This window comes from Loxodonta africana, chromosome 6, assembly GCF_030014295.1.
Source record: "Loxodonta africana isolate mLoxAfr1 chromosome 6, mLoxAfr1.hap2, whole genome shotgun sequence".
Classification (NCBI taxonomy): Eukaryota; Metazoa; Chordata; class Mammalia; order Proboscidea; family Elephantidae; genus Loxodonta; species Loxodonta africana.
Genome location: NC_087347.1, coordinates 129846247 through 129860682, shown reverse-complemented (window position 1 = coordinate 129860682; position 14436 = coordinate 129846247). Strand labels below are relative to the sequence as shown.

Here is a 14436-nt window from a genome sequence, read left to right as displayed (position 1 = left end):
CTCTGATCCATTGTACCTGACACTGTCACCTCTTTCCCCCTCCCTTTTGAGGCCCACCAGAGTGTCTCCCTTTAAAGCACAGTGAGGCTGAGGAAACCTTGCAGAAGATGAGTTACTCCTTTTTAAGAGACATGAAGCCAGCCCAGTCTGAAGAGGAGAACTCCACTATGTCAAGGTAAAAGGGAAACACTCAGTGGTGCTTGGTCACAATTGCGGTGTGGCATCTGAGGTCTTCAGTGCTTGATAATTCAAGTAGCCACTAGAGTAAACAACAGCAAGTGTGCCCACGTGGGAGAGCCTACTCAATTCTATCAATGATCAAAAGATTCTCCATGAGATCTTTGATCAGAAGGAGGGAAATGTCTCAGGAAAAGACAACTTTCAGTGTAGTCAGTGAGACAGAGACATAATATGCTAACCATGCTGTTGGATTTTAATCTGGATTCTAGACTAACAGCTATTTTTTTTTGAGAAAAATATGTTTTTCCTCGGCGGTCAAAACCAGGATATGAAACCATACGCCCCAAGGGGTCTTAACCAAATGACCCTCTACACCCCTCAAAATACACGTGCTCAGGAAGAAGTCTGGGTGCTGTTGCCAATAAGATATTTTTACAACGCAAACAAAGAAAATACATATAAGCATCTTGTGACATAATGTAAGCATCCTGTGAAACTTGATATATACGTCTTACATAAGGACATATATATCATGTAATTCAGCAAAAAGCTTGTTCCTTGCAAATCATTAACTATACTATTAATAATCAGTAAGCAATCAGTGTGTGATTATTACAATATTCATTAATTTTCCTTTAATTACCCTCCCTATAGTTTGATTGCTCTTTTCACCCCATTAAAATACTTGGATAATGAAACTGCCCCACAACTAACTGACTGCATTTTCAATGGGCTATATAGTTCCCCAAATACAACTGTTTCAAACCCTGAACAAACTTCTGTTTTAATCTGAACCGGCGTTCAAGTTCTTCTCTACAGCAGTACTCTCGTCACTTACCTTTGATATCTCTATGGACAATCATGTTACTGTGCAAATAATGGACACCCTCCAGAATCTGGCGGGTGTACTTCCTGGTCACGTTCTCAGTAAGAGCCCCGTATGCTTTTAGTTGGTCCTTAATTGAACCCTAGAACAAAAAACAACAAAAGAAAACTCTGTTATGCTTTGAAATGAAAACCACTTTTAAATCTTTATTTTTAAGAGTTCTAGTTGACAACTGTGAGGCCATAATTGCAGAGACAAAGTGTTCTTAGTGAGGACATTATATATCATGTAATTCAGCAAAAAACTATTCTACACCCCCTGACTACAACTATTGAAGAGTTCTAGCTGCAGGAAGCCTGTTCCTTGCAGCTCTGGTTTTTAAAATTTTCCAGTACTTTTATCTTGTGTTTTTTTTTTTTTTGCCTTGAATATATTTTTGTTTTTCCTTCTCTCTTCTCTATGTAAATCTCACTTTGATTTTATTTGTTTTGTTCTTACTCTATGCTTAAAACACTGTTTTATTGACACCTGCTAACTGAAGAGCGAATATGATCACAAAATCAGAACACGTATAGGATTTTAAAGTTTTTTTCTTTTATACACTCACAATCTAGTTCAAGACATGAGAAAACATTAATTAAAGTGGAATTTCTAATTTTTAAAGTTTTTATTAGCCAGGATGAGGTACCATCTCAGCAAATGCTGAATTAGCCTGAGGTGAAACACAAGGACTTGAATTTTTGAAAAAGCTTCCCTAGTGATTCTGATGTGCAAATTTGATTAATAATCTACACTTTAAAAGATGAAAATGAAATGCTTCCTGAGGGACAAAATCAATTTTATAAACAAGAAAATATATACAAATAGTTCTGCGGTCAAAAAGAGAAATTGATTGCAGATATCTTGCTTTGATTTTGGGGTTTTCTTACCCACCAAACCAAATATTTCACTTTAAAGAAAACCCTGACCAAAATCACCCCACCAGAGCTTTTCTTTCACCCAGAGTTGCAAACCCCTTCTTTTCTGATGGAAGCTAGGCTTACTAAATTTGAACATCAAACAACATGGCCAGGTAGAGAGGGACAGGGACCATCTAGTGAACTCATATCCACTGATCTCAGTAAAAGGAAGAGGGCAAGGTTCAATCAATCATTTAAGATTAGCCAGTGGTTGGTTTTCTATATTTTTCCCTCCTCTTCTCTTTATGGAGCCCTAGTGGCATTTTTTTTTTTTTTAGTGGCATAGTGGTTAAGAGTCTGGCTGCTAACCGAACATCAGCAGTTTGAATCTACCAGCGACTCCTTGGAAACCCTATGGGGCAGTTCTACTTTGTCCTATAGGGTCACTATGAGTCAGAATTGGGTCTATGGCAACAGGCTGTTTTGTTTTTTTTTTTTTTAACCTGTTTATAAGGAGCCCTGGTGGTGCAACAGTTAAGCACTCAGTTGCTAACTGAAACAAGCAGTTAAAATCCACCAGCCGCTCAGCAGGAAAAGATTTGACAGCTTCCACAAAGATTACAGTCTTAGAAACCCTATGGGGCAGTTTTACTCTGTCCTATAGGATCACTATGAGTCAGAATCGACTCGAAGGCAATGGATTTCCTTCTTTATAAACCCCATTGTATCTAGCTTCTTCGAGCTATTTGCTTTTTCTGGAATCAAAATGGTCTCCCTATACGGAGCCCTGGTGGCACAGTGGTTAAGAGCTCGGCTGCCAACCAAAAGGTTAGCAGTTCAAATCCATCAGCCGCTCCTTGGAAACCCTATGGGCCAATTCTATTCTGTCCTATAGGGTCACCATGAATCAGGATCAACTTGACAGCAATGGGTTTATATGCATATAGAATAACTTCTCAGAATAAACCTTGTGTTCAAATTTCAGTGAGTTTTGATTATTTTTAACACTGTCTTTCCTTGAATTTTGGTAAGCCATGTACTATGTTACATAAAAACAGATTCTTGGATCTTACAGATTTAACCATTTTTTCCCACTGTTCATGAGTAATCTCTGAAGGGACAGCAATTTGCAATTCTGCTTACCCAAATTTGCAAACACATGTGGACTAGCTTTGGCAGTGCACCCAGCCAAACACTACATAAATTCAACATGACTTGTTTGTTCACAATCTACTTATTGTGTCTCTACTTGTAGTAATACACAAAATAACTTTGCTAAAATTGAGTTTTCCAAGTAACAGGCCAAAAAATACTTGGAGGCTGCAAATGGGTGGTGCAGATACGGATCGTCTGGGGCCTCAGGAGAGTCAGGCCAGTAGCCTCTGGATGCTCACAGGTCAATAGGTGTAGTCTGTCTACCCCAGGGTGCCATTAAAATGTTACCTTCTACAGTGTGTACAACTGGAATGGGTTGGGAAACTCTACCAGCTAAAAAGTTCTTTTTTCTGTGTGTGAAAAAGAGTAAGAGAAGCCAACTGCCAGTAAATGTACTGAAAATAGAACAAAGTTATGGCTCTAAGCCTGAAAATATTTCTAGATAAACGGATGCATAGAATGCAGTTTGGGAAACCTGAAGAGTGCACCATCGATTCTGGCAGAGCTTGAATCTATGGCATAAAGAGGTCCATTATATTAAATTTAATGAGGGGAAGTATAAAGCATCGTTCACAAACTGGAGGATTTGGGAAGGTCTAGGAACATACATGTTGTCCAGAAACTGCCATAGGCAATTCAATAATTTGAATGTTGAATAATTCATTTAGCTGTATCATTTATTAATTTAGTAACATGCTTTTCAAAGAATGACAACTTGTGATTTGAAGAAGACAGATGCGTTACAAAATCAAGTGTAACTAACGTGAAACGCAATCTAATCCTTCTTCCTGAGTAGCCAGTGGTCTAAGTCTTAAGACTGCTGAATATATAGATTACCCATCTTCATCTGTAATGTAAATCAGTTTTGGCCAACTATTTTTTAATTTTATTTTCAACAATCTGGATCTCTATTCATACTTAAAATAATTTTTTTAATTTAAATACTATTGCACAAACTAACAAAATCTGTGTGTGAAATGAAATTAAAAATAGACCTTTTATTTGGATTTCAAGGGGTTTCTCTTACACAAAATCTGTTCCTGTAGAGTGGGCTTCGACTCACAGTGACCCTACAGGACAGAACAGAGCTGCCCCTTGGGTCTCCACGGAGCGGCTGAGGGATTCAAACCACTGGTCTTTTGGTTAGCATTGCAACTCCAAACGCTGTGCCAGCAGGGCTCCATTCTCTTACACACTAGCACAAAATTAAAAGTCTGACCCTCCCAAAAACCTACAAAGCTATTAATTTCTTTTTTTCATCAGGATCTGCTAAACTACTGTGCCGCGTTGTTAACTTGTTTTTCCCAGCTTTGAGGAGTGTTAATAGCTTAACGCAGTGATTTAATCTTTGCAAACCCCTTTGCGACAAAGACATTTGTGAACCATAAACTAGTGCAGAGTTTATCTAATGCAAATAGCGTAACTTTTAGTAATTTTTCTTGCTTCCTGAGAGATGAAGTACTTTTTATCATTTTAAAACCTCCAGACTACACCTAAAGATTTGTGCAAATGAATGCCTCCCCACCCTCCAGGCCAGAGACTACCTAGTACCTGACGTCAGCTGACCTCAGTAAGGGGGGCAGAGTTCAATCAATCATGTTAAGATTAGCCAAAGGCTCATTTTCTATTCTTCTCCTTCGTTTTCCTTTTATAAGCTTCATTGTAGCTGGCCTACACTGAGTCATTTTTTCTTAGAGTCAAAATGGTCTCCCTACATGCATATGTGGAAACCTTGGTGGCAGAGTGGTTAAGAGCTATGGCTGCTAACCAAAAGGTCAGCAGTTCGAATCCACCAGGCGCTCCCTGAAACCCCTATGGGGCAGTTCTACTCTGTCCTATAGGGTCACTATAAGTTGGAATCGGCTTGATGGCAACGGGTTTGGTTTTTTTATATGATAACTACTCGAATAAAGCCCATGTTTTAATTACATCGTAGTTTATTTTTTAACATTTCTGTCCTTATCCAACTGCAGATGCTTTTTAATATCACAGTGTTGTTGTTGTTGATCTTGATCTACAAACAGCTTTACTGATTCATAAACTGAAACTCCGACCTCATACATTCAATTCTAATAAGCTATTTCCTTAAACCAAAAAAACCAAATCCACTCCCGTCCAGTCCGTTCCAATTCATAGCAACCTTATTAAGACAGTACAACTGCCCCATAGGGTTTCCAAGGCTGTAATCTTTATGGAAGCAGACTGCCACATCGTTCTCTCACAGAGCAACTGGTGAGTTCAAACCGCCAACTTTCTGTTAGCAGCTGAGCTCTTAGCCGGTGTGCCACCAGGACTCCTTAGCTATCCCCTTAAAGGCCCCAAAACTAAACCCCTTTTATAAAACTGCCTTAAATTGCAGGAATACGTGTATATTTAAATAGTAAATACAACACCATCCTGAAATTCATTAGTATTAGAACGTACTCTCAAAAAACTCCAAAACCCCAAATTCGTCAAGTCGATTTCGACTCATAGTGACCCTATATGACAGAGTAGAACTGCCCCAAAGGGTTTCCAAGGAGTGGCTGCTGGATTTGAACTGCTGACCTTACAAATCCTAAAAGTAATACATGGGAAAAGAAAGAATTTGAAAATAGCGTTATGCAACTCCTAAGGAACTTAGCGATTGGGGCAAGTATTAACGATCTGTGTTAAAAGCATCAGGTGGGTGGTTGAAAAGGAACTGGATATTCAAATGTGCCAGGGATATACCTCAGGCCATTTTCTGGTCTACCACAGGGGAATCAGGACGATGATTGTCCCAATCTAGCCATCGACCTCAGTAGCATCGTTAACTGTGGGATGACCAGAAACTGAATGTCTCCTGATGTGATGCGACAAAGTACACAGCGTCATCCATCATGTATTCTAATAAAAACATGGTGAATTTGAATCTGACTCAAACTTTCAATCTAACTTGCAGTTTACAGGAAATATCAAGGATAAAGGAACAAATTAAACAACGCCATGAGGATGCCATTAGACAAACCCATGAGGTTGTCAACAGAAAAACTAGGCTCTTTGTCAAATCAATGTCGCATACAAATTTGCTATTCTAGATGAAACAAGAACTGAGAGACACATCAACTAGATGCAATGTGTGGCCCTGAACTGATTCTGGTTTTAACAAACCAGCTATAATGGACATTTTTAAGACAACATTTAAGGAAACCTGAGTATGGGCTGCTATGATGTCTGTAACCTACTTTAGAATACTTCGGCATTTTTAAAAATGATTAAAAAATACAAAGAGATGAAGAGGATAGGAAATAAAAATTATACTACCCAGTTCTAATTCGAAACTCTTCCAAAATGTCATTAAATACGGTTAACATTTCATAATCAAAGTTTTTATTGTTTTTCCTTCCTCAATTAAGACATTAAATAGAATATGTCTATTTTCAACAGATTTGCTAGCTTACCCCTGGCATATATTCCATAAATATGGAAAGTGTTTTTTCCTGGGGATCCCTCAGACAGCCATAATACTGAACAATTCGTTCATGCAGCAAGTTTTTCAACAACTGAATTTCACACTCAAGTGCATTCACTTCCTGAAAGACAGAATTCACTATTAAGTCCTTGCAACAGTGGTAAAATGGTAGCAAAAGAAAAAAAATTCAACTTCATGAACCATCAAGGTGATACCATTCTGAAATCTTTACTTCCTAAGGAATAAACATTTTAGTGCCCCTAAAATAACATTTACAACAATTCCTGATAGTATCCTAAAGATTAGGAATTTAATTGATATACAGAAAGAGAAAAATCCACAGTATAAAATAGACAAACATGCCTAATTATTCATTTGTTTTTTTCAAATAATTTATATGTATGTTATATTTATTTTAGTAAAAATACTTCTTATAACATAACAAAGCAGCTTGTGCAGTGTTTCTTACCTTGCTGGTCTCAGGGCTATCAGGGTCAAATTGAACTTGTTTAACAGCCAATTCTCTTCCTGTATCGACGTCGTAACAGAGGTAGACCCTGCCAAAGGCTCCCTGGCCCAGCAGTTTGCCCAATCTCCAGTTGGTTGGAGCACGAGGTGCTGAGAAAGAATACTTTCTTAAAATGGAATAGTCAGATGGCACGCAAATGGTTAAGGACTAAATGAGTATATTCCATTGGAGATATTCTAAACTGAATATATTTGGATATAACTGAAAATCATGATCATCTGAGTGCACAACAGTTACCGCCTTTCAAAAATTCTTTTTTAGTCAATGTTCTAAGAGTTCTAAGCCCAAAAAAGGTTCACATCCCCTTGACTCATCCTTTTCCAATGAATTTTTTTTTCCTGACCACTGAATCTAAGATGCCAGTGACTATAATACGCACTATTTCTAATCTTTACTTCAGTAATACATGTAATTAGTTTTCTGCCTTCCACCTACAAAGAAGGCTGGAAAAAGCATCACATTCACCCTAATAACAAGTGAAAGCTGGATAATCCACAAAATCATTAACCATTTTTGAACCTGTCAGAAAATTGAGACTGCAAGACAACCAACTTGTCTGAAATCTAAGGAAAGACAGGCTGTCGGAAGGGCAGGATCACTGAGAAAGCCTATCACTGAGAACCCGGGACACAGGGCCAGCCTGATCAAGGCTGAAGCTGGATCAGGGTAACAGAGAGCACTCCCCTCTGCCAGGCTACCAAATAACAGCAATGTATTTCTGAGGAGGGGCAAGGACACAGAGAAAGACCCTCTGAGAAGAGTTCACAAGCAAGGAAGACCAAAAGCTGAGTGCAGCAGGATTACCATATTTTTGTGCAAATAACACGCGTCTTCTACGTATGTTTGCCAACTGCACCCTCCGCCCGCGAGGTATTTTTGTAAATGTTCTACGCTCATTTTTTACAGCAACATGTCAAAAAAAATATTGGCATAATGGTGCTTATAAAAATACTTTGTGGGCAGAGTGCAGTCGGGAAACAAACCTTTTAGAAGGTGCACGTTATTTGCATAAAAATACAGTATTAAGAAAAACATTCTGGAAGTGGCCTTTATCCTAAGCATAAGGTGACTCTAGAAGAATTTGAAGTTAGTGGTACATAGTGACCATGGCAACAATAAAATCCAAACCAAGTTCAACTTCTGACCAGATTAACTAAACTCCTATAATAATAGCCTAGTAGAAGAAGTAGCTCTATTTCTAAGCATAAATACTATTTACCTCAGTCTCCATAGTCCTACACATAGTATCTGGAATCCAATATAAAATTACAAGATGCCAAAAAAAGAAGCCATCAAGAGACAAACCAATCAACAGAAGGAGACTCAGAGATGACCAAGATGCATGAGCTGTCAGGCAAGAAATTTAAAATAACTATGATCAACATGTTAATGGCTCTCATGGAAAAGGTAGATAACATACATGAACAGATGAAAAATTTCAACAGAAAGATAGAAATTGCAGGAAGAGTCAAATGGAAATGGCTGAAATTAATTGAAAAAAGAAAGAAAAAAATACTAAGGGAGAATGTCTTTAACAGGCTCACGAATAGATTCGATATGGCCAAGGAAAGAATCAGTGAAACTGAAAACAGATCAACAGAAATTCTCCAAACTAACACACAAAGAAGGGGGAGGAAAAAAAAAAAGTAAAAACAAAAAACACCCAGAGCTGTAGGGCAATATTAAATAGTCTAATATACATGCACAATAAAACTTTCAAAAGTCATTACCTGTGTATGGTGGAAACCTGACAGAGAAAGAAAACTCAAATATTTTCCACTGAAATGATTATCTTATCCTAATAAGTATTCTGTGAAAGCTGGAATCTGTGAGATGCAGATGGAATCAGAAAATCATTGGTATTACAGCCCAAATACAAAGAAGCACAGATGCGAAAGCAGGAAATAGTTCCAAGTACAAGAGTTAGACATGAAGTCCCAGTCTTCCACTTCCTTTTGCACTGCTACTGTGTGTGAGTGCGTACTGTGCATCGCTACTGTTCGCAGGATGCGTCTATTTACATTTTTGCCTTTTTTGTTTTTTCTTTTTTTGGCCTTTGTCTTATTTATCTAATGCTGCTGTAACAGAAATACCACAAGTGGATGGCTTTAACAAACAGAAATTTATTTCTTCACAGTAAAGTGGGTTAAAAGTCCAAATTCAGGGTGTCAGCTCCAGGGGAAGGCTTTTTCTCTCTGTCGGCCTTCTCATCATTCTTCCCCTAGACTGGGAGCTTCTCCACTCAGGGACCCCAGATCCAAGGGATGCACTCTGCTCCCAGCACTGCTTTCTTAGTGGTACGAGGTACTCCCTTCTCTGATCACTTCCCTTTCATCTCTTGTAAGCTAAAAGGCAGTGCAAGTTTCCCAGAGAAACTCCCTTTATGTTGGATCAGGGATGTGACCTTAGTAAGGGTGTTATAATCCCACCCTACCCACCCTAATCCTCTTTAACATAAAATTACAACCACAAAATGGAAGACAACCACACAATACTGGGACTCATGGCCCAGCCAAATTGATACATTTTTTGGGGGGCATAATTCAATCCATGACAGGCCTGTACATTTTTTCCAGTGAAGAACAACATACATAAGTTTGGAAGAAGGTGAGATATGCTATTAAATTCCTTTATTTTCATTAAAACCTAGCAAAGCACTTTTTTTCTTAGCATTGACAGGGTTTGCTCTTCTCATCTTTAATTTTCACTTTAGCTATTTGTAATTTTGATTGTTACTGTAATTTTCAAAATCAACTCCTTCATTGCCTTGCAATTCTTTTCTTCAAAATTTCTCGTTTTGCCAAAAAAACAGGGAAGCATTTCCTCACTTAGCACATTCAATATGTGTACAAAACCAAAAACATTCTTCTCACAGGGGTTTTTTCTTAAATATTTTACTGAAGTGTGCTAGTAGTTTTCATTTCTTTTTGTTTGAGACATTCACATTTTTGAGAGGATAAGATTATAAATTCCTTAATTTTTAGAGGAACTTATTTCCTTCAAAAAAAAAAAAAGAAAAAGTTTATTCCTTCACAGCCATGGACAAGAGAAAGAGAAATTTATCTCTGAAAGAAAAGTTTAACACTGTCAAAATGATAACCGAAAATGGCTGTCAAGGAAGCTGTGAGTTCAAGTGCAGCCAAACGTGAATTTACTCAATTGTGAAGGAAAAGGATAAAATAATTGAAAAAAACATGAAGAGCACCAACGTAAATGTCAAGAAAAGAAGGGATGGAAATTATGCAGAAATCAACGAATGTGTTTTTGAGTGCTTTCTTCAACGCTCCACCATAAATGTTCCCATTTCAGGACCTATCTTGCAAGTAAAGGCAAAGGGAACGGTGAAACTTTTAAAAGCTGATGGATTCTCAGTGTCTAAAAGGTGGTTTCAGAGCTTAGAAGAAAAACCAAAACTTGGAATCATTTACAATGTAACTTGTGGGAGTCAAACAAGGTTGACAAAGACGTTTTTCAAAACTGGTTCACAAAATTAAAAGAGATCATAAGGGGATATGATTCTAAGGAAACTGCAGTCTATGGGGCTTCTCTATTCGATAGGGAAATGCCTAACAGGACCCTGAAAATGAAAGGGGAAAAACGCTCACGGGGTCAGTTTTTGAAAGAGTGGCTTACCACCCTCTTGACCATGTTTGCAGATGGGACATTTGAGAAACCGTGGGTAACTGGAAAGAGTAAGAGACTGTGGTAGTTCACGAACATAAAAATTAAAGAGTTTTCAGTAGAACAGAAATGGAATAACAAAGCTTAAATGATGGGAGCAATTTATGAAGAGTTTTTAAATAAAATCAACAATAGCATGAAAAAACAAAATTGAAGCATTCTTTTGAGTGTTGACAATGCTACTTGTCATCAGTCACTGCCCCTGGCCAATATTAATTTTTTCTCTTCCATTCTTCACATCGGCCCTACAACCCCTGGATAACAGCATTAGCCAAAGTATTCAACTACAGGAACCTACTGCTTCAAAGAGTGATTGCCAACACTGAGATGTGCACGATGGCACTGAAAGTGCTTTAAGACACACTGCTGCTTCTTTGGCAGTGGTGACCGATCCAGATGAAATCCTTATCAAGCTTGGTAACATCCTGCAGTTCCAGGATGCAATAAATGACATTTATAGTGGTGCTTCAGAAAACAGGGTCAGTGTCGCATCTTACATTGATGATAACAAAGAAATTGCCACAGAAGTGGACAAAATAAACCTGCAAGAAATTGTGGGCTCACAATCTAAAGACGACAACTATGAAGATGATGAGGACCTGCCATTAGAGAGTCTGGGCCTTTAAGTCAGGCACAAGTTTTTAGCTACATAAAGGCTTTGATGGAATTTGGAAAAGTTAAAGGAGACCAACAATTTTTTGATAAGGCTACAAGTTTAGAAATTTCTTTCAATAATTTCATCGAAATACAAAACAAACTAAACAATTGACATTAGATGTTTTTATTAAAAAGTGAATTTTACCCATACCTTTATTTTAATAATATATGCACATATCTGTGCATAATTCAAATAAACATGCAAATCATAACAAATGGTCTGGTTCCTTTTCTAGCCCTATAAAATCGAAAAATAAACACTTTCTGGGTGTTTATGACGTAGGATTCTTAATGGAGAATGCTAGGTAAGTGGTAAGACTACACCCTGTCAAAAGCAGAAAACTTGCAAGATCCAGAAAAACAAGGCAGTCCCCTTGAGTTCCAGCTCTCACAGGTTTCACCATAATTGGACTCCCAGAGAGAGAAAAAAAAAAAAAATGAGGCAGAAGAAATATCTGAAAAGAAAAAGGCTCACAATTTTTCATAAACAAATCATAGGCCTAACAAACTCAGAGAACAAGAGGAAACCCCTCCCTTCAAAATATACCTAAACATGTCATATTAAAACCGTTAAAAACCAAAGATAAGAGAAAATCTTAAAAGCTGCCATATGGGGGGAAAAAAAGCATATTACATATAGAGAAACTATATTAAGAAATACAGCAGACTTCTCAGAAATTATATAAGCCAGAAGAAAATGAAGAGGTTATCTTTAAGGTGCTCAAAGAAAAAGGCTATGTCCAGAAAAAAAAAAAACTTTTAAAAATGAGTAAAAAATAAAGGCCCTTTATAAACACACAAAAGCTGAAGGAATTTATCACAAGCAGACTTTTATTATAAGAAATGTTAAAGCAAGTTCTTCAGGAAGAAGAAATTTGATACCTGACTTGAATCTACATAAATAAAGATAAACGGAAATAGATAAAAGGCATTCTTCACTTATTTTAACTTCTTTAAAAGATAACTGTCTAGGCACTTCACTAAAGAAGACATTCAGGTACCTAACAGATACATGAGGAAATGCTCACCATCATTACCATTAGAGAAATGCAAATCAAAACTACAATGAGATTCCATCTCACTCCAACAAGGCTGGCATTAATCCAAAAATCACAAAATAATAAATGTTGGAGAGGTTGTGGAGAGACTGGAACACTTATACACTGCTGGTGGGAATGTAAAATGGTACAACCACTTTGGAAATCAATTTGGCACTTCCTTAAATAGCTAGAAATAGAACTACCATATGATCCAGCAATGCCACTCCTTTGAATATATCCTAGAGAACTAAAGGCCTTTACACGAACAGACATATGCATACCCACGTTCACTGCAGCACCGTTTACAATAGCAAAAAGATTGAAGCAACCAACGTGCCCATCAACAGATGAATGGATTAATGAATTATGGTATACTCACACAATGGAATACTACATATCAATAAAGAACAATGATGAATCCATGAAACATTTCATAACATGGAAGAATCTGGAAGGCATTATGCTGAGTGAAATTAGTCAGTTGTAAAAGGACAAATTTTGTATGAGACCACTATTATAAGAACTCAAGAATAGTTTAAACAGAGAAGAAAATATTCTTTGATGGCTATGAGAGTAGGGAGCGGGGAGGGAAAGGGGTATTCTTTAATTAGGTAGTAGATAAGAATTATTTTAGGTGAAGGGAAAGACAACTCACAATACAGGAGAGGTCAGCACAACTGGACTAAACCGAAAGCAAAGAAGTTTCCTGAATACACTGAACACTTTGAAGGCCAGTGCAGCAGAGGCGGGGGTTTGGGGACCATGGTTTCAGGGGACATCTAGGTCAATTGGCATAATAAAATCTATTAAGAAAACACTCTGTATCCCACTCTGGCGTCTGGGGTCTTAAACACCAACAAGCGGCCATCTAAGATGCATCAATTGGTCTCAACCCACCTGAAGCAAGGGAAAATGAGGAACATCAAAAACACAAGGTAATTATGAGCCCAAGAGACAGAAAGGGCTACATAAAACAGAGACTACATCAACCTGAGACCAGAAGAACTAGATGGTGCCCGGCTACAACTGATGACTGCCCTGACGGGGAACACAACAGAGAACCCCTGAGGGAGAAGGAGAGCACTGGGATGCAGACCCCAAATTCTCATGAAAAGACCAGACTTAATGGTCTGGCTGAGACTAGAAGGACCCAGGAGGTCATGGTCCCCAGACCTGTTAGCCCAAGACAGGAACCATTCCCAAAGCCAACTCTTCAGACAGGGGTTGGATTGGACTATGGGATAGAAAATGATACTGGTGAGGAGTGCACTTCTTGGATCAAGTAGACACATCAGACTATGTGGGCAGCTCCTGTCTATAAAAGAGACTAGAGGGCAGGGGGGTCAGAAGCTGGCTGAATGGATGCAAAAACAGAGAATGGAGGGAAGGAGTGTGCTGTCTCATTAGGGAGAGAGCACTGGGAGTATATAGCAAGTTGTATATAAATTTTGTATGAGAGACTGACTTTGATTTGTAAGCTTTCACTTAAAAGCACAATAAAAATTTAAAAAAGAAATAGCTCTTAAGCAAAATTAGGAGCAATGTAGCAGGGGGTTACAGATGTACAAATAAAACATGAAAACACTAGTACAAAGAGGAGTAATTGGGAGTATGCAAATACTGTTTCAATAAATATCTTAGGGCAGGAATCTCTGCACGCAATGCTTATAAGGCAAAGTCCAAATATTTCACCAAGGGGCTCCTAGTTACCATTCCAGTCCTACTCCTGCTATTTTAAGAAAGATATCTTCCACTTAAGCCACAAATGAATGACTCCCCATTTTTGTAACATGCCGTGCCCATATGTACGTGTCCCATCCTTACCTGGTGAATTCCTACTCGAGATCTAGATTCACTACTACACTATAATTATTCCTCTATGTATTACAGGTTATTTTGCAAATCTTAGTGCTAGGCCTCAATAAGGATATGTGGAATGAATGAATGGAATAATCAGTAATAATTTTGTAATAAAAACAAAGGACAGAATCTTCTAAAGTACTTAGCAGTGATACTATGCTTACTATTTGACTTTT

The 14436-nt window shown here is 37.9% G+C and overlaps 1 protein-coding gene across 2 annotated transcripts in view; it reads right to left on the bottom strand.

Moving 5' to 3' along the window:
- Window positions 1-14436, bottom strand: part of MAP3K2 (mitogen-activated protein kinase kinase kinase 2) — a 125199-nt gene that overhangs the window by 24520 nt on the left and 86243 nt on the right. For both annotated transcript variants that reach the window (XM_064287346.1, XM_064287345.1), the window contains exons 14-16: window positions 6963-7111; window positions 6483-6614; window positions 1019-1148 (exon numbers count right to left, since the gene is read on the bottom strand). In XM_064287346.1, the coding sequence (XP_064143416.1) occupies window positions 1019-1148; window positions 6483-6614; window positions 6963-7111 (411 nt within the window). The remainder of the gene's footprint in view (window positions 1-1018; window positions 1149-6482; window positions 6615-6962; window positions 7112-14436) is intronic.